We start from the raw sequence: 25,763 nt of genomic DNA on the forward strand, positions 1-25,763 counted from the left end.
ATAGTTACTTGTATTATGATGATTCCCAACCATAAGAGTAGCATTTTCATTGCTACTTTATAACTGCAATTTTGCTACTGTTATGAATTGAACTGTAAATATCTGATAGGCAGAGAACAGCTGATATTCAACATCTGTGAAAGGGTCACCCCCAAAGGGGTCACAACCCATAGGATGAGAACCACTAAATTAGAGGTTTAAATACCCATACCTGGGAAGCGGAGTTTTCATGGACATTATGCATTTATTCTAAATTTAGAAACAATTTATATAATGACGTAGCTGAGATTTGAACACTTATTAATAAGGCATAACTTCAGTATATAGAATATAGTCTCACAAAATGAGATTAGTGAATCAAAGTGGAACAGTTTTTTATGGCATTTAGAAATCCTTCTCAAATCATTGTTGAGAAAGTTCCCTCTGGGAGGCTAAGGCAGTGGTATTGCAGTAAGTTCCGGTCAGTATGGGCTACATCCCAAGCCTGTCTCAAAATACGAAACAGACGTTTCTTTTAATTATACAGTTAGTAACAACATATTGCATCACACATTACTTGAGATTCTCTAGGGATATCATATAAAATTTTGTGATTAATTTACTTTTCTCTTTGTAGCATTTGAACGTTTTCTCTTTCAGTAGACTATTCTGCAGGAGCCAGCCACGTGGGCTGTGTCTGCGTTTGCGAACTACATATCCCAAGGTGCTCCGCGGGAGCGCTGACAGGAAGTGGCCGGAGCATCTCCCGCCTCCACGCCGAGGCGAGAAGGTTCTATCCGGGGCCTTGGCGCTTCTCTTTCCTTTCGCGCCGGTTGCCGCTGCGGAGCGCGGCCGGTCCATGTGCGCTGTGAGTGGCGCTATTTCTGCCTCAGCAGCACCGGTGTCCCGGGTTTGACCGACCGCGCGGCGATGGATCCCAACACCATCATCGAGGCCCTTAGGGGCACCATGGACCCAGCCCTGCGCGAGGCCGCTGAGCGCCAGCTCAATGAAGTAAGGACGGCCGGCTAGCGGCTGCTGCGGGCTGGTGGACCGGCAGGCCAAGCCTTCCAGGCCTGGCTGTGGACGCGGAGCGCGTCGCCGACGAGCCCGTTTGGAGAGGTTGGGCGGAGATCTGCCCGCCGTGCCAGGCTCCGCTGTGGGGACGCGGCGTCCAGGCCGCCTTTCAGTCGGCTTCCGAGTGGGCCTCTGGCTCCGGTCTGGGCGTGAGGAGCCGGCCGAGCTAGGCGGGCGTGACGGTCTGGACACATGGCCGGCGCCAGTGGCCCGCCGCCCTCTTGGTTCTCTCCTAGCTTGCTCTCGGGAGGGGACGAGACAAACTGGGGGGGTGTAGAGATGTGGCCCAGACCAGTCTCCCCGGCGCCGAATCGGACGGGGTTCCTGGGAAAGGCTAGCTAGTCCACTGCGGGCAGCGCCTGTCAGCCTTGTCTTGGCTTTTGGCGGATCAGTGACCTGCCTGTCCGGTACAACTTTCTTCTCGCCGGCGAGTTGCTAGGGACAGATTTCAGATTTGGTAAGTCAGGGTTAGGTTACACGGTGCGATCCCCACTCTGGTACTGTCATAGTACCACAGTTGGGAGGCGGGATGATGTAGTGGAAAAGGTCAGATAAAGTACGACCTTCTAGGTATCGAAGCCTCACTGATTTCTGGAGTGACCTTGGGCAAATCTGGTAACCTCCGGACCCTAACTTGTACTCATTCATGAAATTAGGCCACAGGGTTTGCTGTGATGGTCAAGTGAGATAATCTAAGTCTGCCTCTAGAGCTTTCATATGCTACATTTGTGGAGAGTTGGTTACTTTTCCACGTGTTTTGGGCAGTGCCCCTTGGAAAACCATAATGTTACATGGGTATTACATTGTACTGATTCAATCATAATTATTTCTGAACTTTGCTATTTTGTATATTAGTAAGAACTTAAGAGGTTAATTAAAAGGCTCCTGTAACGTCTCCAGATCAACGATCTTTGTATACTATTGAGTCTCAAGTGTTTTAGTGTGTGTGTTATATACTTGTGTATATATAGTATATATATGTGTGTACTATATGTACACATATACTAAAACATGTATGCAGGTTTTACACACATGTGTAAATTTTTTTTTAACGCAAAAAGAAACTCCTGTTTAAAGAAATCTTAAAGCATTGATTTAGAGGAAACATCAGAGAAACTATTAATTGAGCATGTGAAGTTTACTATGCTGTAAAGATATCAGCCAGGCAGTGGTGGCTCATGCCTTTAATCCCAGCACTTGGGAGGCAGAGGCAGTCTGAGTCAGAAAAACCAAAACAAACAAACAAACAAAAAAAAGATATTCCTGCCCTCAAGGAATTTACAGTTCTCTAAGACCACCTACAGTGCAAATAAATTGAATTATTTCAAAATGAAAAGGTAAGTCATTTATATGTAGATGAGACCAGGCTGAAGGATCATAGTTTACGGAAATTGTAGATTCAAAGTCACCTACGCAAGAGCTTACTTTAAGATGTAAAATGGTAAAATGAAACAAATTGTCCCTTTAAAATGTTATTAAATCATACAAAAAGCTAATGGATTAAACATTCTGTTTCAGATGGATCTTCCTTATAATGAATATTATTTTGCTTATGGAATATTAGTACATGTAATAAAACCAAGCATTATGTGGTGGTTTACACCTTTAATCTCAGCAGTTGGAACGCTGAGGCAGGAGGATATAGGCAAATATATACATACATACATAAATATAAAGATTTAAAAATTCTGTACAGTCTCTCTGTGGGACAGTATATCTTGCCATGGAAAGTGGTCAAGTCTCTTGTGTAAGATGGGATGTTTATATATTAGCATTAGCCTGTGTATGACTGAGTTGCATCATTAGACCCCCTGTACTTTGAATCTTTAAAATGTCCAGTTTATTGTAAATGCTCTGTCAAGTCTGTGTCAGTACAGGTGCAGTTTTCTCCCTAAAGTTTTTTCATCTATGTTATGTTGAATATAAAGCTGTGGAACCTGCTGAGTGCTGGTTTTCTTATAAGTGTAATTAAAAAGTATTTGCCACTGTGTTTGTGGTTCAAGAAGTAGTGTAAGTAAAACCTAGGGAAGTGCCATTAGTAAGTCCCCCAAGCTACTTGAACTGTATATGTTACTTAATGTACAAGTTGATGAAGCCTAGAGTTTGTTTCCTACCTCTGTCTACTTCTAGTAGTTCTTTTACCTTCAGTTGAAATACTTCTTTGGATACTGAAATCACTACAAGGTAGCATTATTGATAGGAAAATTGACAACAATTCTAAGAATTTAGTGACTGGCACATAATAGACACAGGAAATGTTTGTTGAATTCAGAAATCTAAATAGAAGTGTTTAGAACATTGATTTGTGCTGGAGAGATGGCTCAGTAATTAAGAGCCTATGTTCTTCCAGAGGATCCAGGTTTGTTTCACAGGAGATTTGACACCCTCTTCTGACCTCCTCAGGCAATGGGAGCATATAACACACATACATGGAGGCGAAACATAACACATTTCTTTAAAGAACAAAGAGATTTATGTGTATGGATATTTTGGTAGTATGTATGTCTGTACCACATGTATGTGTGTCTGATAATCCTTCAAGACCAGAAAAACAGCATTACATCCTGCAGAACTGGAATTATTGAATTGTGAGCTACAGTGTAGGTGTTAGGAGTTGAATCCCAGGGTCCTATGGAAGAATAGCCAGCATTCCTGACCTGTGAGCCATCTAGAACAGTAAATTTTTTTTTTTTTTTAATAGTTTTTCTTGAGACAGGGTTTCTCTGTGTAGCCCTGGCTGTCCTGGAACTCACTCTGTAGACCAGGCTGGCCTCGAACTCAGAAATCTGCCTGCCTCTGCCCCAACCTCTGGAGTGCTGGGAGTGAAAACAGTGATTTTTTTTAATCCTTAAAATTTTTGTTTAGGTGTGGCAGTTCAATGCCTGGGATACTGAGAAAGGAGGGTTGTACTGGTCAGCCTGGATTAAAAAGTAAAATTCTGTTTCAGAAAATAGATAAAGAAATCTGTTAGCTATAGCTTCATTTGAATGCTGTTTTGGAGCTTAGTTGATGTATTATTATTGTTATTTTTTAGATTAGGAGAAAACTTACATTTTTAGTGTGTTAACATATTAACATATGCGTGCATATGTTCCAAAACATCAGTGTGGGGTTAGAAGACAATTTGTAAGAACTAATATCAGATTATTAGCTTATAGTACATAATAACAAGTATTTAGGAGGGAATCTTGAGTGTCTATTATGTGGCAAATGCATTTTGGATTGCAAGGGCAGATTTTAGTCTGTAGGTTCAAGCTGTTTTATCTGAGAAAGTAAGTCAGCTTGGTATTGACGAGTATCTATTTTATGTTTTAAACTGTGAGTCCTGAAATGATTGCCACAAGCAGTTTATTTATACTTTTTTTTTTTTTTTTTGAGAAACAGGGTTTCATGTAGTTCAGGCTGGCCTCAGACTTGATATATAGTTAAGGATAGCCTTGAGTTTATCTTTTTGTTTAGCTACCCCAGAAAAAAACCCAGTTTAATGTTTGATTTTTTTTTAATATGAATTATTTTTTAAGATTATAATTATGCTATTTCCCCCCTTTTCTCATTCTAAACTTCCCATATCTTCCCTCCACCCCACCCCACCCCCCCAAACTAATTCAGGGCCCTTTTTTTTTTTGCTTTAGTTTCATACGTGTATATACATATATTCCTAAGCACATGAGTACAGCCTACTAGTCTGTTTAATGTTATTTGTATGTAAGTTGTTAGGGCTGACAACTTTGTATTGGATAACCAATTGATGTGATCTTCCCTGGAAAAGTCTCTCAGGATTCCTTAGTTAACTATAGTTCTTTGTGTAAAGTTGAGGATTCTTGAGTTTTTGCTATTGTCCTTGTTCAGTTTGTGTTCAGGCAGTTGTGTTGCTCAGATTTGTGGTTGTAGCTTCTGATATTTCTAGGAGACCCAATCCTGTAGTAGCGAAATGTAGTCTTCAGGCTTTTATGCGCTTTCGGCCTTCTTTTCCATAATGATTCCTGAGCTGTAGGTGTAGGTGTAGGTGTAGATGGGCCAGGGCTTCACAATTTTGCTTTTTGTATGGTTGTGGGTTTTTGTAATGGTCTTTATCTGTTTCAAGGAGAAGTTTATTTGAAGGGTAAGGACTATACTTATTTATGGGTATAAAGACATTTATAATACACTTGGGGATGTGCTTGTTTAATTAAGCAGTGCTTGTAGATTCTTCTCCAGGATCCATGACTTTACTAGTAAGCTAGGTTTTTCAGTACCAGGAGTGATTTTCTTGTGAAGAGGATTTTAAGTCCAATTAGAGTCATTGGTTACAGCCAAGGTATATGTGCCATTAGTGCATCCTTAGAGCTATCATGCCATGCTTGTCATTGTAGTACTTTGTAGGCATCAGAGCTGGGTAGAACTCTTGGTTGCTTCCTTCCTTTGGAAGCTTATATGGTGTCTTCCAGGACAGGAGAGAACCTACAGGGCTACAAAGAGAAACCCTGTAGGGTCGGGTTTCTCATGTCTGGTGTTAGTTTTTTTGTTGGATGGTCTTGGCTCTTGGAGGGAGCCCAGATAAGAGAACTTGGTCTGAACTATGCCTGTTACAGGTTCTATTTAAAAAGTAGTTAATTATATGATTCTTAGCATCTTTGGGTTTTTCTAGACAGGGTTTCTCTGTATAGCCTTGGCTGTCCTGGAATTCACTCTGTAGACCAGGCTGGCCTCTAACTCAGAAATCCGCCTGATCTTTGTGTCTTTTTACTGTATTTACCCTTCTCTACTGTGTTTATCTTTCTCCCTATTCCCTAATTTTAGTCCTTTTCCCATTATCCAGATCTTATCATTTGAAATATGTTAGTTCTCCTATTACTTCCTCCCTCAGTAATGGTCCCTTTCTACTCTTTTGGTTTCTACAGTTACTCCAAAATATGTACTCACATTTGAAGACTTGGAAATAGATGGTTTAAATGAAAGAGAAAATGCAGTGTTTATGTTTCTGGTGCTAAGTCTATCCATTTACTGAGCTGGGACTTGAGATCCTAGGTTCAGTTCTAGTGTTCCTCCCATTCAAGAAAATAATAGTAAAGGGATTAAATTTTTACTGAAGTCAGTAATTGGGAGGCAGATACTGCCATGTCTCTTGTATAAGCCAGCCAAGGCTATACAGTGCTAAACCTGTGCTCAAAAACAAATAGAAATGGATTTGATAAGAGGCAAAATAATGACCCATTTGTTGAACAATTTGGGGTGTCCAGAAATTAGTTTGAGTATCAGGATCTTTGGTATATGTTTGAGACACCAGAATTGTGGTTTGAAAACCCCATTTGCTTGAAACAGGGTCTTGTGCATAAATCCTGAGCTGACCTTGAGTTTGAAGTGATCCTTCTGTCTCAGTATTCCTCTTGCTAGAGTAAGAGGTGTGTTCTATCAAGCTTGTTTTTGGTTTTTGTTTGTTTGAGACAGTATTCTAGGTTAGTTTTTAAATGACTGTGACTGAGAATGACCTTGAACTCTTGGTCCTCTGGCCTCTACAAATGCTTTACCACACAGCAAATTCTTTTTCTTCACCAAGAGTACTGCATAGAATCTGGGAGGGAATATTTTGGCTATGACACAAGAACTTAGTGACAGCATTGTAAAGATCTAAAAGATAATATTATATTCGTATTTATAATCCTGTCTTTATAAGTAGGCTAAATCAATGCTACAGAGTAGTTTTTAAAATATAGAAACAGCCTGGAGAGATGGATCAGTGATTAAGAGCATTGGCTGATCTTTCAAGGAGAAGGTATACAAGCAGGTAAAGGTAAAACAGCCATATACATAAAACAATTTAAAAGAACAATCTGTTGATTGTAGTAGGTAATTTTCCGTCAGCAGCACCTTAATAATGATAGTTCTAAAGTGAGCTTTTTTTTTTTTTTTAAGTAATTTCTAACAACCAGTAACAACATTACTGTTATTTGATGCAAGCAAGATGGATACAGTGGAAGGTTTGGCCCTACTGCTGTTAAGCTCTTGGTTCATAATTCTTTTTGGTTTTTTTTGAGACTGGGCTTCTCTGTAGGTTTTGCCAGTCTTTGCTTACAGAATGCTGGGATTAAAGATATGCACCATAAGTGCCTAGCAGTTCATAATTCTTTTGTAAAGTATAATATACATATATATACATATACATATATATAATAAAATATATGTTATATTTTATGTAATTATATTATATATAAATTACATAATATCTATATATTATAAAGTATATGATATTTTAATTATTTTTATGTTCATGATTGTTTTGTTTGCATGTATGTCAGTCTACCACTTGCTTGCCTGGTGCCTGGGGAGGCCAGTGTCGGATCCCCTGGATTGGAGGAACGGGCGATTGTGAGCTACCATGTAGGTGCTAATAATTGAGCACAAGTTCTCTGGAAGAGCAGCCAGTGATCCTAACCTGAGCCATTTCTACTGCTCCAATTTTTTTAGTTGTTTTATGTGTTTAGTTGTATGTGTATGAGTGTACCACATGTGTGCAGTGTCCTTGGAGACCAGAAGAGGTTTGTGATCCCCTGAAACGGGTTAAGAAATGGTTGTGAAACAAACTCATTTTCCTGCGTTCACTTGAGTGCAGGGACTGCATGTACCACTACACCTGAGCTGCTAGGGATCAAGCTCAGGGTTTTGTGTGTGTTATGTAAGCACCAGGCCAACTGAACTGCATCTGTGGGTCCACTGATTTTTGAGTCTTTTTTTTTTTTTTGTGGGGGGGGTGAGGGGGTTGGTTTGAGACAGGGTTTCTCTGTGCAGCCCTGGCTGTCCTGGAACCCACTGTAGACCAGGCTGGCCTCGAACTCAGAAATCCACCTGCCTCTGCCTTCAAAGTGGTGAGATTAAAGGCATGTGCCACCAATGCCCATTTTTTTCTGAATCTGTTATTCATTACCTCTGGTTGGCCTTCCTGCCTCAGCTTCCTCAAGAGCTGGAATTAAAGGTGTTAGCTACTGGACCCAGCAGAGCACAGTCATTCCAAGGAAACAGATTTTATAAACAATATACGCCAGTAATCTCTGTGCTCAGAAGGCTGAGGAAGCAGGATGATCGGTTAAAGATGATGTGTCTAAATAAATAAAAGTATATTCATCTGCATAAACTTAAAGTTTTTCTTCTTGTTTACTTGTTTATAGGCACACAAGTCTCTGAATTTTGTTTCAACACTGCTCCAGATTACTATGTCAGAACAACTGGATTTACCTGTGAGACAGGCAGGCAAGTTTCTTGAATTATTTCCTTGAGTGTACAAACAAAATATTGATTGAAAGGTTTGTTATGGCCCTTCAGTAATCTCCAATAAGAATCCATTTAATTTTGGTGTTTATAGCAACAGCAAGTATCTTGTTATTTGGTGATAGGGTTTAAATGAAAAATTGAGATTTATTTCATTTTATGTGTATGGGTGTTAAATACATACATACATACACACACACACACAAATATATGCATTGTGTGTGCCCGTTGCCTTCAGGCTAATGGTATCAGATCTGGAACTGGACTTAACAGTTATGAGCTGCTATTGTCAGTGCTGATAATTGAACACAGATCCTCTAGAATAGCTCTTGGTGACTTAACTGCTGTGCCACCTTTCCATCTATAAAGTGAAAATTGGATACTTTTATTTTTCAAAAAGCTTTATTTATGTGTGTGAATGATTTTACCTGTGTATATGTCTGTAGGGGCTAGTAGAGGGTATCACATCCTCTTGAACAGGAGTTAAGATGGTGTGAGCTATCATGTGGGTGATGGGAATTGAGCCAGTTCTCTTAAAGAGTCAGTGCTCTTAACCTCTGAGCAAAGATTTTAGTTTTACTTTTTGGTTTCTCTGTGAAGCCCTGGCTGTCCTGGAACTCAGTCTGTAGACCAGGCTGGCCTCTAACTAAGAAATCCACCTGCCTCTGCCTCCCAAGTACTGGGATTAAAGGCGTGCGCCACCACTGCCCAGCTTTACTTTTTTTTTTTTTAAAGATTGATTTATTTATTTTATGTGAGTATACTGTTACTCTATTTAGACACACCAGAAGAAGTGGATCCTATTACAGATGGTTGTGAGCCATCATGTGGTTGCTGAGAATTGAATTCAGGTCTTCTGGAAGAGCAGTCAGTGCTCTTAACCATTGAACCATTTCTCTAGCCTAGTTTTACTATTCTTACAGGGTTTGTAATTCCAAAGGAAGCTTATGTAGTCTTAAATTTCCAAATTTTAACTAGAATTAAAGTGTTTGACATGTTAGAATATAAGAAGGTGTTTGGTTTTTAACATTATTATAGTCTTGATTTTATATATTGGAAGATGGAATTATACTGTATTAGTATTTATAAACAGGAAGGAATTAAACTATGAAATTGGGGCTTGAATGTACTTCAATCGTAGAGCACATTTTAGTGTGTTTAAGTCCCTGTATTTTTTCCCCAGCAATGTAATAGATGGATGAATATACAGGCCAACTAAATACCCACCTATGAACTTAATATAAATTTAAAATAATCATTAACCTTGAGGCAACATTCTTGGGCTAATTGAAATTTTAATGAATGGCATGTAATTCTTTCATCTGCTAGCCTTTGAATGATGAGGTCACTTGGGTTTTATAGTAGTAGTATGGAGTCTACTGAATCCTAATAAACTTGCACTGTGTAGTTTTCAGTTGTTTATGTTTTGTCATAATGAAAAACTGATACTACTAAGTCAAGTAACTATGCACTCAATTCTTATTAATTATAATGAAAAGAAATATCTAGATATAGCACTGTCAGGTTCTAATTTTGCTCTTGCTGTGTTTCGGGGGAATAAGTTAATTCTATAGTAGTGAAAATCTAGAACATGTCAGCCCCATGCCTTACTATAGATAATAATTTCTTTTTTAAAAAATACTGTTAAGATTAAGTTAATTAAATTTTTAAGATATAGTTACCTTTGTTTATATGTGTTTATATGTTAAAGCTAGTATCCCACAGAATGTAGGAGTCAATTTCATGTTACACATTTGTAATCCTCATTCCCCAGATGGCTGAGTAAAAGCCTTATTAGTGATCTAGATCATACTTGCATCATCAGCTTGTTAACTCTTAGACAGCAATGTGCAAAGGTAGCAGCATGGTGGCTGGCAGGTTGTAGTCAATGATTTTTTAGTATGACACATTTTCTCATTAAATTTGAATTTCTGTGTGATAGAAATACTGGATTTAGACACTGGGAACCCTTATATATACTAAGGTTATTTTTCTATAATAAAACATTTTATCACATTCATGTGATGACTTTAGAAACTGCATTTATATGGTTTGATACTTAGTGGTTTTATTTAGAAGAGACTTTTGGTATACAGTGTTTATTTTATTTTCTGGCTTCTCAATAATTTTGTGGGTAATTGCCTACAACTGAGTTGATTATTGACTTGAAATAAGTTATTAGTTTACTTACAAGAGAATCTCTTCCTAATGTTGATATTCCCCAAAAGATATTGTATTCTGTTTTTACAGTAAACATTACTTTGTGGATGGTCTGTGTTTTAGGTGTTATTTATTTGAAAAATATGATAACACAATATTGGCCTGATCGGGAAGCCACACCAGGGGACATCTCCCCATATACTATTCCAGAAGAAGACCGACATTGCATTCGAGAAAATATTGTAGAAGCCATTATCCACTCACCAGAGCTTATCAGGTATGATTATTGAAATTTACTGATTGTTATAGGTGTGTTTTGCCTTGTCTTTTTAAAATTTTCCTTTCAGAACATACGATCATTTTTTAAATTTTATTTTTTTAAATATCTATTTGGAAATGAGTCTTGATTTGTAGAGTAGGCTGGCTTTGAACTCAGCCCTACCTCTGCCTCCTGAGGGCAGGGATTAAAGGCATTCAACCTGGTATTTTGAGTTTATTTTTTTAGATTTATTTTTATTTTATGTATGTGAGTACACTGTAGTTTTCTTCAGGCACACCAGAAGAGGGCATGAGATCCCATTACAGAAGATTGTGAGCCACCATGTGGTTGCTGGGAATTAAACTCAGGACCTCTGGAAGAACAGTCAGTGCTCTTAACTGCTGAGCCATCTCTCCAGCCCCCAACCTGCTATTTTTATAACATAAAATTGTAGCACCTGGTTTTGTAGAATAAATTTAAGATTCCTTGTATTGCCATTGTACAAAGCCAATATGAAATTGTTTTATATAAAAGTTTTGCAACAGTGTGACTGGATGAAAGAATAACCAAAAATGGTAGAGCTTGAATGGTGCCTGGCTGTAGTTCAGCATTTCAGTGGCAGAGGTGGGGTGACCAGCAGAAAGACCCTGTCTCATAATGGCAAGTAGTAGTTTGGTACTTGTCCAGATGGTGCCCCAACTTTTTTATTCCTGCACAGGGAATGAAAAATTTCAGGATGCTGTAGCATCTGTAGGTTGATTTTTGAAAGACCTCCACCTCATCAGAGCAGGCATTGAACTAAGGCCTGCTCATGGGAGGAAGTACCCTTATTGTTATGTTTCTGGTAGCCTGGGACATATTATATCAGGCTGGCTTTGAAATCAAAGAAATCTAACTGCCTTACAAGTGCATGGATTAATGGTATGCCTGGCTAGCACCACACAAATTTATTTTTGTGTGGACAAGACAGAGTCTGATGTTGGCTGTCTTTAATTGTTTTCCTGCCTACTTTTTGAGGTCTTTGAGATTCTAACTGAACTCAGAGCTCATTGATGTGACAAGGTTGGCTAGCTAGCAAGATTCATGGACTCTGTTGTCTCTGTCTCCCTAACACATGATTGTACAGGTGTACAGTGCTGCACTTGACTTTATCCATGGGTTTTGGAGGATTAAACTCAGGGCTTCATGCTTGAAAAGCAAATATTGTATTGATGACATCTTTGATTCTGAACGTCTGGGTTTTTTGAAAAGGGTCTTGTTAGTAGATCTGGTCAATCTGGTAGTCCAGGCTAGCCTTGAACTCTAAACTTCACGAGAAGTATGAGCCACAGTATTTGACTATACAGATGTTTGTGTAGTTGGTATTTTCTTTTTTTTTTTTTTTTTAAGACTTATTTATTTTATGTATATGAATTCTGTAGCTATCTTCAGACACGAGAAGACAGCATCTGATCCCATTAAAGATTGTAAGCTACAATGTGGTTGTTGGGAATTGAACTCAGGACTTCTGGAAGAGCAGTCAGTGCTCTGAACCACTGAGCCATCTCTCCAGTTCTGTAGTTGATATTTTCTACAATGAAAAGGAACATTAAAAAGTCTTTTTGAGACTTGGGTCTTATATACCTCAGACTGGCATCAAATACAAGATCTGCTTGCCCTTAACACCACTTGCTTGCTGGGATTATATGTATATGCAATCAGGCTTGGATGGCTGTTGGGTTTCTATTAAATTATTAGGAAGGGATAGTTGTTCCTGAGTGAATTGTATTGAATTATGTGCTAATTGCCTGAATGATTATTTGAAGTTTTATTTTATTGCAACAACCCATTTTCCTTTGTTTTAGTCAGTCAAGAGTTATCTAGCTTAAAAAATTTTTTTCCTTATTGTTTTGACTTTCAGGGTACAGCTTACTACATGCATCCATCATATCATCAAACATGACTATCCAAGCCGCTGGACTGCCATTGTAGACAAGATTGGTTTTTATCTTCAGTCTGATAACAGTGCTTGTTGGTTGGGAATTCTTCTTTGCCTTTATCAGCTTGTGAAAAATTATGAGTAAGTTTCCCTCCTAATTCCAGTTAAATTTTTGAGTTGTGGGAATAAAGAAAATTGCTTTTGGTATAAGAAAATTATGTCACTTTAACATTTAAGTGTACGATTCTTCTGAATTTTTTTTATCACACTTACCAATTTTGCGTGTGTGCATGTTTTCAAGTGGTCCAGTGTACATACGGAGGCTAGAAGACAAGCTGGGAACATCTCCCTTTACCAGTACCATGCTGGTAGATGTCTGGCAGGGACACCCACCTGCCGAGCCTTCCCACAGGCTCAGGATATTTATTCTAATTCAGACTTTTCTCAAAACAACACCATTAAGAAACTCTGCCCCCACTGTGCTCAGTGTTTTGTTAAAATGATTGTCTCTTAATCAAAATTTGTCTCCAATTAGAGCCCCTCAGTGGGTACTGGCTTTTAGATTTGTGAGTATGCATGTGCTTGTTTGAAGATGTTTGGAGTGCATTGAGCAATAGAGTACTTTTTTTGTGAGTTCCTGATTCATGCTTCTGTAAGTTCCTTCATCTGCCCTGTCAAGAGCTAAGATTATAAATGTGTGCCACTATGTCCAGCTTTTGATCATTTAGAAGTCAAAGTATTAGAAATTTACATTAACTTACTTAATTTCCTGTTTTCACATGAATTACATAAATTCTTTTTAAAAGAAAGATTTTAGGCCAAAGAATTATCTTTGCTCTCTGGGTTTGATTCCCAGCAGTTTCATGGTGGTTCACAACCATCTGTAACTCCATTCTGAGGAAATTCAAAGTCGTCTTTTTGGCTTGTCAGCAGCAGGTATACAGGTTGTACAACATGAAGGTAAAACACTGATACACATAAATTAATGGTTTGTTTGTTTGTTTTAAAGAGTAGTAAGCCAAATAGTGAAGGATTTTTCATTCAACCATGTGGTCAAAGCAGTGAAATTGGTAGGCATATGAAAGTATGGTGCAAAAAAATTATAAGGAAGAATTATAGTATAGTATTGATGACCTGACCATCGCTAAGAACTAGATAGATGCCATCCTGAGTCCTCTAGTTCTGGAACTACACTTTTTTGGAATCCCTTTTCAAAGAACTGTGCTGTTCTGAGTAGGCATGAAAACACACCATTTACACCCTTGGTACTGGTGTTTTCTTGTGTCCCCACCAGCTACCCATCTTCCTGCTAAGGAATGTTCCAGCTGTCTCTCCAACTTCTATCAGAATGCCAGTTGTAGTTCTGGTAAGTGAGTGACTAAAGCCAGAGAGAAGAACAAGTTGGCAATGTCATTAAGAAGATTTGAATCTCTCTTATAACCTTAGCAGGAAAGAATATGAGGGATTATTAAATGTGTTATAGAGGAGGATACTAAATATAGGAATTGCAGATTATTTTCACGTAGTATTTATAGAGCACAAGGTATTTATAATGGATCTGTGGGAATTCTAAGAAATTCCTGAGGAAATTGGACTTTGATGGTTTTTAGGATGGATCATGTGTCATCAGGAAAGTTTGTAGGAAATCAAAGGAAACATTTGAGGAAGTTGTATCACACCTTACTGAATAGTATGAGCAAAGGAGGAAAGAGCTGGAAAGCCATGAGCACGAGCTAGTTATAAGGGAATCCCTAATGGGGCATGCAGTCCCTGGGTAGATTTTTAGGGGTACAGCTAGCCTTGTGAAATGTTAGGGTTTCAGGTAACCCCTGGTGAGATGTTTAGGTAATAGATTTGATTTTATATATTGGGACAGAGCTGGCCTTTAATTTCCTACATAGTTGAGGATGACTTTGATTATGAGTTCCCCATGCCTCTAAATGTTCTAGATGCCACTACACTTAGTTTATATGCTGTTGAGCATCAAAATTAGGTCCTTTTAAGTATGTTGTACAAACACTATCAGCTGGATTGTTTAGCTTAAGAACAAGGTACACAACAAGAACAGGTATGGATGGTATTTGTATGTCTTTGATCCCAGTGCTTGGTAGACAGAGGCAGGCAGCTCTCTGAGCTTGAGTACGGCTCAGACTACACAGAGAAACTATCTCAAGAAAATACCAACAAAAAGGGGGGTGGGCAAAAAAATTTCAATTTAGTGGATTCCTATGCGTGTGGTTGTGGTTCATCAGTTTGGTATATGACTGGAGACTTGTGGTAGTAAGCTTTTTGTTTTTGTTTAATTCAATTAATTTATCACAGAAATCTGCCTGCCTTTACCTGGAATAATCTTTTTATTAATATCACATATTTGGAAGATTTTGGGTATCTCACAGTGTAATAATGTATTTTGTACCATAAATTATTTTAATTGCTACTAGCTTAGACTAGCTTGCTAACCAATTCCTAATTCAGTGTGATTATTGTAAGTTTTCAGTTATTGTAGATGACCAACTGGGATGGAAAGATGGAATGGGTTGCATAATGCAGTTTTTAGTAACTTTATTGTTAGAGATTTGTCTGTAGTTTATGTCCTTCATATGGTTCTCTCCCTCTGTAAGTATGTCAGTAGTGGTGTCAGTAGTATATTTGTGTACCTCAATGTGAGGTATTTGATCCACAGGTACAGGGTGCATATCTGCCGGGATTCAAATTGAGGTTCTCCTCTTTGCAGCATAGTCTCTTACCATATGCTGAGCTTGTGTTGCCAGCTCTCGTCATAAAAATTTCTTTTACACAAAACTGTTTATTTATTGACTTGGCATATGATAATCTTTTTAAATACTTGTGTATGTTGGGAAGCATGTGTGAATTATGGAATTCATGTGGATGTCAGGACAACTTTCAGTAGTTTGTTCTTTCCTCACAGTGGGTTTTGGGGATGGACCTGCATCTTTAGACAGTGCAGCAGATGTTCTTAACTGCTGAGCCATCTCACCAGCCATCCATAATCATTTAATAATGGATGATGGGTATAATTTCTTGCCACATTTTAAAATAATAGTCATGTTGCTTATCATTAGGCTGGGTGTTTCTTTTCTATATTTAGCTTCTTTGTGTAAAAGCCAGAGAATGACATCTGGTGTCTGCATTTCTACCTTTGTTTTTTAGCATCCCTTTATTATTCTGTGTCTGTGGGTACTCTTAGGAAGCCAATTTTAGATCCTTTGGGGCTAGAGTTAGAGGCAGCTGTAAGTTGGAGTGCTATAAATCAAACTTGTATCTTCTGTGAAAACAGTACACATTTTTACCTGCTGAGCCATATAACCAGCCAGAGCTCATTTTGTTTGTTTTTATAACTTTTTTCTTAGCAGGTGCACCAAACAGTATGCCTGTGTAGATCATACAACTTGATCTCTGTCCACCAAGTATATTTCAGAGGTTGGACTCAAGGTTATCACAGTAGCCTTATCTGCTGAGCTATCTTACGGCCTTGCCATTTAAGATTATGTACATGATTTGTACCTGGGTTTTTTAAAATGGGTATGTGTGTGCCTGGTGTATGTATGCATGTATGTGTGACACATGTGCAGGAGCCTACAGAGGTCAGAAGAAGGCATCAGGTCCCCTGGAACTGGAGTTTGTTCAATTGTTAGTCAGCATGTGGGTATTGGTGATTGAACCCTAGTCTTCAGCAAAAACAGTAAGTGCTCTTACTCGATGAGCCATCTCTAGCATTGCACCTGGATTTTTAACGTGATAAACCCAGGTCCTTATGCTTGCAAAGCATAGAATTTTATGACTAAGCTAACTCTTTAGTTCTTGTATATTTTTTTTTAAAAATTTTGACAGTTTACTTTGGTTATCATTAAACTCTGTAAGATAAATGAATCCATCTGAACTTGATGTGGCCCAGGTTGACTTTACCATCCTTTTGCCTTGACCTGTTATGCTGGGAATACAAATATGTACTAAAATGTCTGGTTGTGAAATCCTTTTTATTTGTTTTATTTAAAGACAGTGTCTCTGTCAGGTATGGTGGCATGTGGCTTTAATTCCAGCGGGTAGGAGTCAGAGGCAGGTGGATCTTTGATGCTAGCCAGCCTGCCTGGTCCAGAAAGTGAGTTCTGAGATGGCCAAGGCTACAGACAGAAGCTCCATCTTGAGAAACCAAACATAAAGGAAAGAAAAAGGGGAGGAGTCTAATTTTGTAGCCACCACTGGCCTATAACTGGGATATTTGCTTACCTCTGCCTCCCAGTGCTGTGATTAAAGGTGTGTATTGTCATTCAGCCCAGGAACCCAACATTTAAAATCCGTCTCAATCTCCCATGCTGAATATGGAATGTTTCATGAGTATGTTTTCCACAAACAGGAGATTTGCCAAATAGCTGTCTTTTTATCATTTCAGTTTCGGTATGTTTATGCTAGAAGTGAGCACCTGCTTTAACCTTTTAAAATATAGTTCAGATGCTGGGCATGGCTTTTGTTACATTTCCACAGCAGTGTACTCAGTTTGGTGAGAGACTTTTCCTAGGACTCTTGATAGCAGGCAGGTTTCTGTGTGTATTTGTGTGTATCAGTTATGGAGGTATATACATTGTGTGTATACATTCTTACAGAATTAGTTTGTATTCCTACCTGTAGGTACAAGAAACCAGAAGAGCGAAGTCCATTAGTGGCAGCCATGCAGCACTTCCTGCCAGTTCTGAAGGATCGCTTTATCCAGTTGCTTTCTGATCAATCTGACCAGTCTGTTCTCATCCAAAAGCAAATATTCAAGATCTTCTATGCTCTTGTTCAGGTACTTTTTTGTTTTGTTTTCTAGACATTTCCCTGTGTAACCCTGGCCATCCTGGAACTTACTCTATAAACCAGACTGGCCTCAAACATTAAAAAAATAGAGATTCCCCTATTTCTGCCTCCCAAGTTCTAAGATTAAAGGTATGTGCCACCACTGATCTAGCTTTAGCACTTTTCAAAGCAAGGGTCATTCCTCCCTCGAACCTAATTTTTTATTTTCTGAAGAAGGTTCTCACATAGCCCATGCTGGCCTAAAATGCTTTAGTTGTTTTACAACTGTGTCTTGAGTGCTGGAATTAGAGGCATGTACTATTGTATTTACTTGTAAATAGCATGCATGCATATACATGTAAGGACTACTTAAAATTAACCACATTAGAAAAATTTGTAGCATTTTTTGTGCCTGCTTCCAGGTGTTGAGACAGGAGAATCATTAGTTTGAGGCTAGCCTATGCTGCATAGTGTGTTTTGTCTGGATAGCATAGCAGAAGACCTTGTCTCAGAGAAAAATATAAAAATCTAAATTTGCCTGGATACTACCATTTAGGAGGTAGTTAAACAATTGAACTGTATCTTAGTAAAGGGCAAGTTGCCAGTATTGCAAATCCAAAGCCTAAACAAGCATGATTACTACAGATAAGCAATTTTAATAAATTTTAATAAATCTGACATTAAAAAAATAGAGATAAATAGAGCTGTCCAGTATGACTAATTTTTCTGTTTTCAAGGTGGAGGTTTTGCTATGTAGTCCACACTAGTCTTGCTTTCCCTTTTTCAGCCTCTGGAGTAACTGGAACTGTGGCTATACCTGTCTAGGAAGGAGTCCTCAGCTTAACAGCTAGGTAGTCTCCTGGGAGTAGTCTACCTTGCATTTCTTTGAAATCAAATATCTCCTGTATTCTCTCTGAACAGACACCGCGCACGCACGCACACACGCACGCACACACGCTCGCACACTTGCCAGTCATGACATTGAAGTCTAGTACTTCAATGTGTGTTGTGTACCTCCTAATCCTCAGTTTGTATGACCAGGTATGCTGGTGCATCTCAGTGATTCCAGCACTTTGAGTGGCAGAAGTAAGGCTTGCCACAGTTTGAGGCATACATACTGAGTTTCTGGGCACCCTATCTTAAAATGAACAGAAATCCTAAATGGTATGATTTATATTTCCAGATCCTCAGTAAAGATCCGTTACAATTTATTGAGTGAGCAATTCCTCTATTAAAAAAAAGGTTGGGGAAAACAGTGATAAGAGTATCTATCTAACATAACCAAGGCCTTTGATCCCTACATAGCACTGCAAAAATAAATAAATGGATGAATGAATGAATATATACATTGATTATAAAACAGAAAGGGGGAAGTAAAGAGGTTGTAGGATTTTTAATCTTGGGATTTCTTTAGGTTGATAAAAAGGTGATCACTAGAAATCTGTGATAAGGGCTGGAGAGATGGCTCAGTGGTTAAGAGCACTGACTGCTCTTCCAGAGGTCCTGAGTTCAATTCCCAGCAACCACATGGTGGCTCACAGCCATCTGCAATGAGATATGATGCCCTCTTCTGGTGTAGGTATTGTAGAATAAAAGGATGTGATTTCCTTGGGATTTTAAAAATACTAGTTCTTTTTTTGTTGTTTTGGGTTTTTTGTTTTTTGTGGGTTTTTTGGGGGGAGGGGGTTGTTTTGTTTTTCGAGTTTTTCAAGTGCTGGGATCAAAGGTGTGTGCCACCACTGCCTGGCAAAATACTAGTTCTTGTCTATGGCCATACCACCCTTAACGTGCCCAATCTCTTCTGATCTCGGAGCTAAGCAGGGTTGGGCCTGGTTAGTACTTGGATGGGAGACCGCCTGGGAAATACCTATTGGGTGCTGTATGCTTTTTTAAAAAAAAAACTAATTCTTGTTTTTTTTATTAGTATACACTGCCCCTGGAGCTTATAAACCAACAGAACCTGACTGAATGGGTGGAAATTTTGAAGACTGTTGTGAATAGGGATGTACCTAACGTAAGTTCCTAACAAATTTAACGTTCCTAATTGCCTGTCTGTTTCCCTCTTTAGTTTCTTTATGAGTTTTCAGAAAAATTGATTGCTTTATGGGTTTTTCTTTTTAAGGGGGTGGGGGTTCCAGAAAGGGTTTCTCTGTATAGCTTTGGCTGTCATGGAACTCAGGATTAAAGACATGTGTCACCATGGGTGGCACTGTTTTCAGAGTCTATGATTGTGTGCATTTAGGTACCCTTGTAAACCAGAAGAGGGAATTTGGACTTTGAGGTTAAAGTTCTAAGTTACAAGCTACCTTACTTGGGTGCTTAGGTTGAGACCTCTACATGTGCTAATAGAACAAGTACTGAACTGTCTCTCTGGCTCCTTTCTCAGTTCTTACACAGTAGATTTTGTCCAGTTTAAACTTTGTTGGGTTTTGTTTTGTTTTTCATTTGTTTGTTTTTCGAGACAGGATTTCTCTGTGTAGCCCTGTCTTGGAACTCACTCTGTAGACCAGGCTGACCTCAAAACTCAGAAATCCGCCTGCCTCTGCCTCCCAAATGCTGGTATTAAAGGCGAGTGCCTTTAAAGTTGATCATAGAATGAATAGTCCAAAGTGACTTTTACCTGGTTTGCCATTGTTCTCAGCAGCAGTGTATGAAGGCTTAAGGTCTTTATTTTTTCTTTGTTAACTTACGGAATCAGCTTATTCTTTAGTAATTTTTGTTACTCATACTTTATTTAAATGCTTAGGTTATTTGCTTTTATGATTGCTTACTACCTAGCCCAGTTCTTTCTACAGTATGGTTTCTCAATATTATTAAATAAATGTCTCTTTAAAGGAAACACTTCAAGTTGAAGAAGATGATAGACCAGAGTTACCCTGGTGGAAATGTAAGAAGTGGGCCCTACATATTTTAGCAAGACTTTTTGAAAGGTATGCTCTTGTCCATACATAGTAATTTAAAACTTTTTTTTTGCTGCTTTTGCTATTATGATTATAAAACATTATAAGGAAATAATGGCCACATTCATGTTCATATAGATATGGAAGCCCTGGAAATGTTTCTAAGGAGTATAATGAGTTTGCTGAAGTCTTTCTGAAGGCCTTTGCTGTTGGTGTCCAGCAAGTAAGTCTAACATTGTTTAAGTATAGACATGATATTTTCAAGGTTTTGATTTAAAGATTTTATGTTTATGGGTGTTTTGCATGCATGTATGTACACCACTTGAGCATGTCAGGTGCCCTAAGAGCAGCTGAATTCAACCTGTTGGTTATGACCCCTTTGGGAGTCAGACAACCCTTTTATAGGGGTTATATATCAGATTCTGCATGTCAGATATTTACATTAGGATTTACAACAACAAAATTACAATTAGGAAATAACAACAACAATAATCTCATGATGGGGGCTGTCACAACAACATGAGTAACTGCAATAGGGTCACTGCAATATGAAGGTTGAGAACAATTGCCTTACAGACTAGAAGAGATGCTACAAATAATTGCGTGACAACATGTAAGTGCTGGGAATCAAGACCAGGTCCTCAGGAAAAGTAGCTGTGCTTTCTCTCCAATTCCATTTTTCATGGTTTAATTGGGTGGGTGGGTAGGTGGATGGGTTCATTGTGTTTCAAGAAAGGGTTTGTCTGTTTTTTCCTAGATCTTAGTCTGTAGACCAGGTACAGAACCAACATGATTTTGTTTCCCGAGGGATAAGATTGAAAGGATACACCACTATACTTGTGTTTTGTTTTGTTTTATATAGAAAATTCTCACTATATAGTCCAGGCTGGCTTGGAACTTAACTATGTAGTCTAATCTGGCTTCAAATTCACAGCAAGCCGCCTGCTTTTCTCTCTGAATCACTGGTGTATATCACTGTGCATGACTCCAGTCCTAATTCTAATCTTCTTGCCTTCTGGGGCTTAAATTATTTTGGGGTTGTTGGTATTGTCCCAGTTTTTTGAGCTTGAATGAATGGATTTACCTAATGGTTGGTAACCAATGGGAAAAGGAAAGGAAAGTGTTATCAAGTTGAAGACTTAGCCTCTTCATGACAATTTCCTAGAGATCCCATTATTAGAAAGAGTCAGGGCAGAGCATAGTGTTTTTTCAGTGAGGCTTTCAAGTCAAAGAATAAATATCATGGCTAAATACACTAAGCAAAAACTGTCTTGAAGTTGAGGTCAGAGTTCTCATTTAGGTTTCCTGTCATGGCAGTTTACTATGATGAAATTTCAAGGTTCTCTTTTCTGTTGTAGACAGTTGAGTTGTTTATCTGGTTTTTTTTTTTTTTTCTTTGTTTAATGTTCATTGGTGTTTTGCTTACATGTATGTTTTTGTGAGTATCAGATCTCCTAGAACTAGATTTATTACAGTTGTGAGCTGTCATATGGGTACTGGGAATTGAACCCTGGTTCTCTGGAAGACCAGTTAATATTCTTAACCACAGAGCCACAACTCCAGACTCAACCTTTTTTAAAGAGTAATATTTGTGAGTGTATGTATATGTTTATATATGGTACACATGGAACCACTCCTTTATCTGTATATAACATTGGAATATCCTGGCCAGGTAGTGATACAATGGAACCCTGAATATAAGGAAAAGACAATATCCTGTCATTATTTTTTGCAATAGCTTTTATCTATATCTAGCTGAGCCTCTAAAAGGGTCTTCAGTTTGCAATTCGGCTTTCTAAAATAACTCATAGAACTAGAATTGTTGACAAAGGCTAGATAGTTAGTGACAAGCCTAGTAAGACTGTTGTGAAAGGAAATCAAGCAAAGTGCTCTCTCTATAGTGAGGATTATTATGTTCAGGGTAGTGTAGCGGTTGTCTTGTTTTTTTTACTAGTTTATAGTGTTAAAATTTATTAGCATTTTGTTTTAGATTCAACTGGAAACCAGACCTTTGACACAGACTTACTTTGATTTATTGTGTTGATGCATTTAAAATATTTTGCATGTTCATGTATGAGTGTGAATTCCATTGCATGAGTGTTGTCAAGAGGTCAACTTGCCAGGTCCAATGTGAGTTCTGGATTTATAACTTGGTTGTCAGGCCTGATGGCATGTGTCTATCCCAGAGCACCATGCCACATATAACTTTGAATGCCTTGGAAACATGTATCTGTTTACAAAAGAGGTTAAATGTCTTTTTAAAGAAATGTGATATTTGTTTTGTAGTGGTGTCTATGCATGTGTTTTTACTAGTTTATAGACTAGTTACAGAATTTTGTTTTTTCAACTTTTTGGTTTTTTTCCCCAAAGGTTTTATTGAAAGTGTTATATCAATACAAGGAGAAACAATACATGGCTCCTCGAGTTTTACAGCAGACATTAAATTATATTAATCAAGGAGTTTCCCATGCTCTTACATGGAAGAACCTGAAGCCTCATATACAAGTAATAATTTTGTCTCTTCAATGTTTGTTTTACTGATTGTGTGGTTTTTAAAGTAGTTATAATAGAAATAAATGTAATTGCCAAGAAGGTTGAAAAACTGTTGAGTTTTGATACTTAGTGTAGATATTATGAATATTCATACAGCTACCTTTTAGTCTAAAATTGAATCTTTTAGCTAATATTTAAGTTCTGGCCATTAGATTATAATGACTATTTTAGTCATGTGACTGTGAAAAAAACTATTTCCTCACATTGATTGCCACATACTTGTAATTTTTTGCTAGCTTTAAGAGTTCTAGAATTTGCTTTTTTTCCATGTTTTTTACTCTTTGAGCACTAGTGATTGAACTATGTTTTAGCCCATAATTCTTATTGCAATACTGTTTATGTATTAGGCTAAAAATGTTTTAATTAAATTATTGGAGAGTGCTATTAAATTTTGTATTATTTATTTATTTTTTTTTGTTTTGCTACTTAAAGCAGATTGGACAGGTTAAATTTGAAAGCTGAAGGCTGTTACTTTCTTAACTTTTAAATTGCAGGGTATTATCCAAGATGTTATTTTTCCATTGATGTGCTATACAGATGCTGATGAGGAACTCTGGCAAGAAGATCCTTATGAATATATACGCATGAAGTTTGGTAAGAAAACTTACCTTGTTGTCTGAGTATGGTGGTACAGGCCTACAGTCCCAAAACTAGGAAGGAAAATGGCAAGCTTATTGTCATCTATATAAACAAATCTGAGGATAGGTTGAGCTGAGTAAGACTATCTGAAAAACAAAACAAGGTGGCTCACTGGGTAAGGTCCTTGCTGTCAAGCCTGAGGACTCACATAGGAGAATCCGAGTTTGACCACTCCCATAGACTGCTATGGTATGTACTTCCCTGTCCACACACACATAAATAAGTGCCCAGTTAGCCAGGCAGCAAAATCTCAAGAAAGATCCCCTTAACCTCGCTGGGCAGTGGTGGCACACGCCTTTAATCCCAGCACTTGGGACCAGGACAGCCTGGTCTACACGGAGAGTTCAGGACAGCCAGAGCTACACAGAGAAACTGTCTGGAAAAACAAAAAAAACAAAAACAAAACAAAACAAAAAAAAACAAACAAAAACAAAAAGAAAATATTTTAAATTTTCAATGTTTAGTAACAAAGTATTTTGGTTTATGATTATGGAAAGGTTTTGAGTACCTAGCCTTGACTTTAAATTATAATTTGTCTTATACATTTTTTATGCCACTTCATTTTATTACTGCACCTTATAATTTTTTTTTAAGCAAACATACCATCTTATTAAGGTGTGGTAACTGGATGTTTGTCTGACATATGACATACTGTAATTTTGAAGTCTGATGTCAGTTGTATGACTGGGACCTGAAAAGATGGATATTGGTATTCATATGGAAAGCTACATAAAATTTTAAAATTATATGACTAATGTCGTCTTCTACTTGCATCTTGTCTTTTATATCTATACTGTTTTTTCTAGTAGTGTTTTGTATAAAGAACATTAATTTTGAAAGCAAAGATGGGGAATCTGTATGTGATGGGTCCTTGCTACTTAGGAAGCTCAGATGGTAAGATCATTTGCATTAGCCAGGTAGATCTCTCTCATCTCAGAGAAAAAATGTTTTTTACAAAATCATGTTTTTAAAGAATGGCTCTTATTAAGTAGCTGAGGCTCTCAAGTTAACCTTGAAGACGATGGAATTGTAGATATATGCCTAGGTTAATTTTCTCCTACTTGGGAAGATTTGAAGTATTCAAAGTATTGAAGTATGTTTTACTTTTATATGCTTTATTTCCCAGTGGTTGAAATCAGATGCAGGACATGTGCATGCCATGCTAGCTTCCTTCTGTAGGGTATACCCTAATCTCATTAAATATTGTTGGTGTGGTTTTTTTTAAGATAGAGGCTACTAAACTTGAGTTTAACATTCTGCCCCTTCAGCCTCTTGAATCCTGGGATTACAGGTATGCCCTCTGATCTGATTCAAGGGCAGTGATTTTCAAAGAATATAACTTCCAGATTTTAGAATATGAAATGTTTTGCAAAGAAAATTAGTACAGCAGTCACTACATTTCCATGTCTACAATCCTCATAATTGAGAGTTAGAGGCAGGAGAAAGAAGTTGAACCCTGTTGCAAAACAAAGCAAAAATTATTTTCTCTAAGTTTTTATCTTAACATTTTTCTTCTAGATGTGTTTGAAGATTTCATTTCTCCTACTACTGCTGCTCAAACACTTTTGTTTACAGCCTGTAGTAAAAGGAAAGAGGTAAGTTATCAAGTAGATGACATATATTATTTTAAATAACTTCAGGTGTCCTTTTTTAAAAATGTTAATAATAAGGGTTTTTGTTGTTGTTGTTAGTCTGTTCTTCAATTACTATAGCTTATTTTTTGTTTCTTATTCAGGTACTGCAAAAGACTATGGGATTTTGTTATCAGATTCTTACTGAACCTAATGCTGATCCTCGTAAAAAAGATGGAGCCTTACATATGATTGGCTCTTTAGCTGAAATACTTCTGAAGGTATTCCTTTGTGTATGAGTGAGTGATAGAGAAATTTATATATTAATGGTTATGTTTAATTATATATTTCTTTTTTATATATTTAATCATGTATTACTATCTATTAGTATGTATTACCATGTGTAAGTGTAACAGAGTGCAGTACCTACTTGAAAAAACCTAGAAGATACTGTAACTATAGTTATAGGCTGTTGTAATCTGCTGGTGTGTTATCAGATCTGAACACAGGTAATCTGGAATAATAATGAATGGTTTTAACTGCCAAGCCATCTTATCAGTCCCTAAATTAGTAGTGCTTGTTTTTATTTCTTTAAGTATAAATTTATTTTTTAAAGTTTGAAAGTAATGTAACTATGGCTGATGAACCAACAAACCTGATGGAATTTAGGT

At 37.7% G+C, this 25,763-nt stretch overlaps 1 protein-coding gene and 1 pseudogene across 2 annotated transcripts in view; both read left to right on the forward strand.

The window, feature by feature from the left end:
• Window positions 1-701: 701 nt before the first annotated feature.
• The window catches only part of Ipo7 (importin 7), a 37,421-nt gene continuing 12,359 nt past the window's right edge, over window positions 702-25,763 (forward strand). Inside the window, exons 1-12 of one of the 2 annotated variants that reach the window (XM_034498086.2) lie at window positions 702-993; window positions 8,199-8,280; window positions 10,582-10,735; window positions 12,618-12,776; window positions 17,283-17,439; window positions 19,354-19,443; window positions 20,265-20,359; window positions 20,468-20,552; window positions 22,700-22,834; window positions 23,377-23,476; window positions 25,040-25,116; window positions 25,257-25,373. In XM_034498086.2, the coding sequence (XP_034353977.1) occupies window positions 910-993; window positions 8,199-8,280; window positions 10,582-10,735; window positions 12,618-12,776; window positions 17,283-17,439; window positions 19,354-19,443; window positions 20,265-20,359; window positions 20,468-20,552; window positions 22,700-22,834; window positions 23,377-23,476; window positions 25,040-25,116; window positions 25,257-25,373 (1,335 nt within the window). In that variant the 5' untranslated portion in view covers window positions 702-909. The remainder of the gene's footprint in view (window positions 994-8,198; window positions 8,281-10,581; window positions 10,736-12,617; window positions 12,777-17,282; window positions 17,440-19,353; window positions 19,444-20,264; window positions 20,360-20,467; window positions 20,553-22,699; window positions 22,835-23,376; window positions 23,477-25,039; window positions 25,117-25,256; window positions 25,374-25,763) is intronic. The other variant, XM_034498095.2, reaches the window with a different exon arrangement.
• LOC117701458 (5S ribosomal RNA) lies at window positions 19,193-19,315 on the forward strand (annotated as a pseudogene).

Source organism: Arvicanthis niloticus, chromosome 1, assembly GCF_011762505.2.
Source record: "Arvicanthis niloticus isolate mArvNil1 chromosome 1, mArvNil1.pat.X, whole genome shotgun sequence".
NCBI lineage: Eukaryota > Metazoa > Chordata > Mammalia > Rodentia > Muridae > Arvicanthis > Arvicanthis niloticus.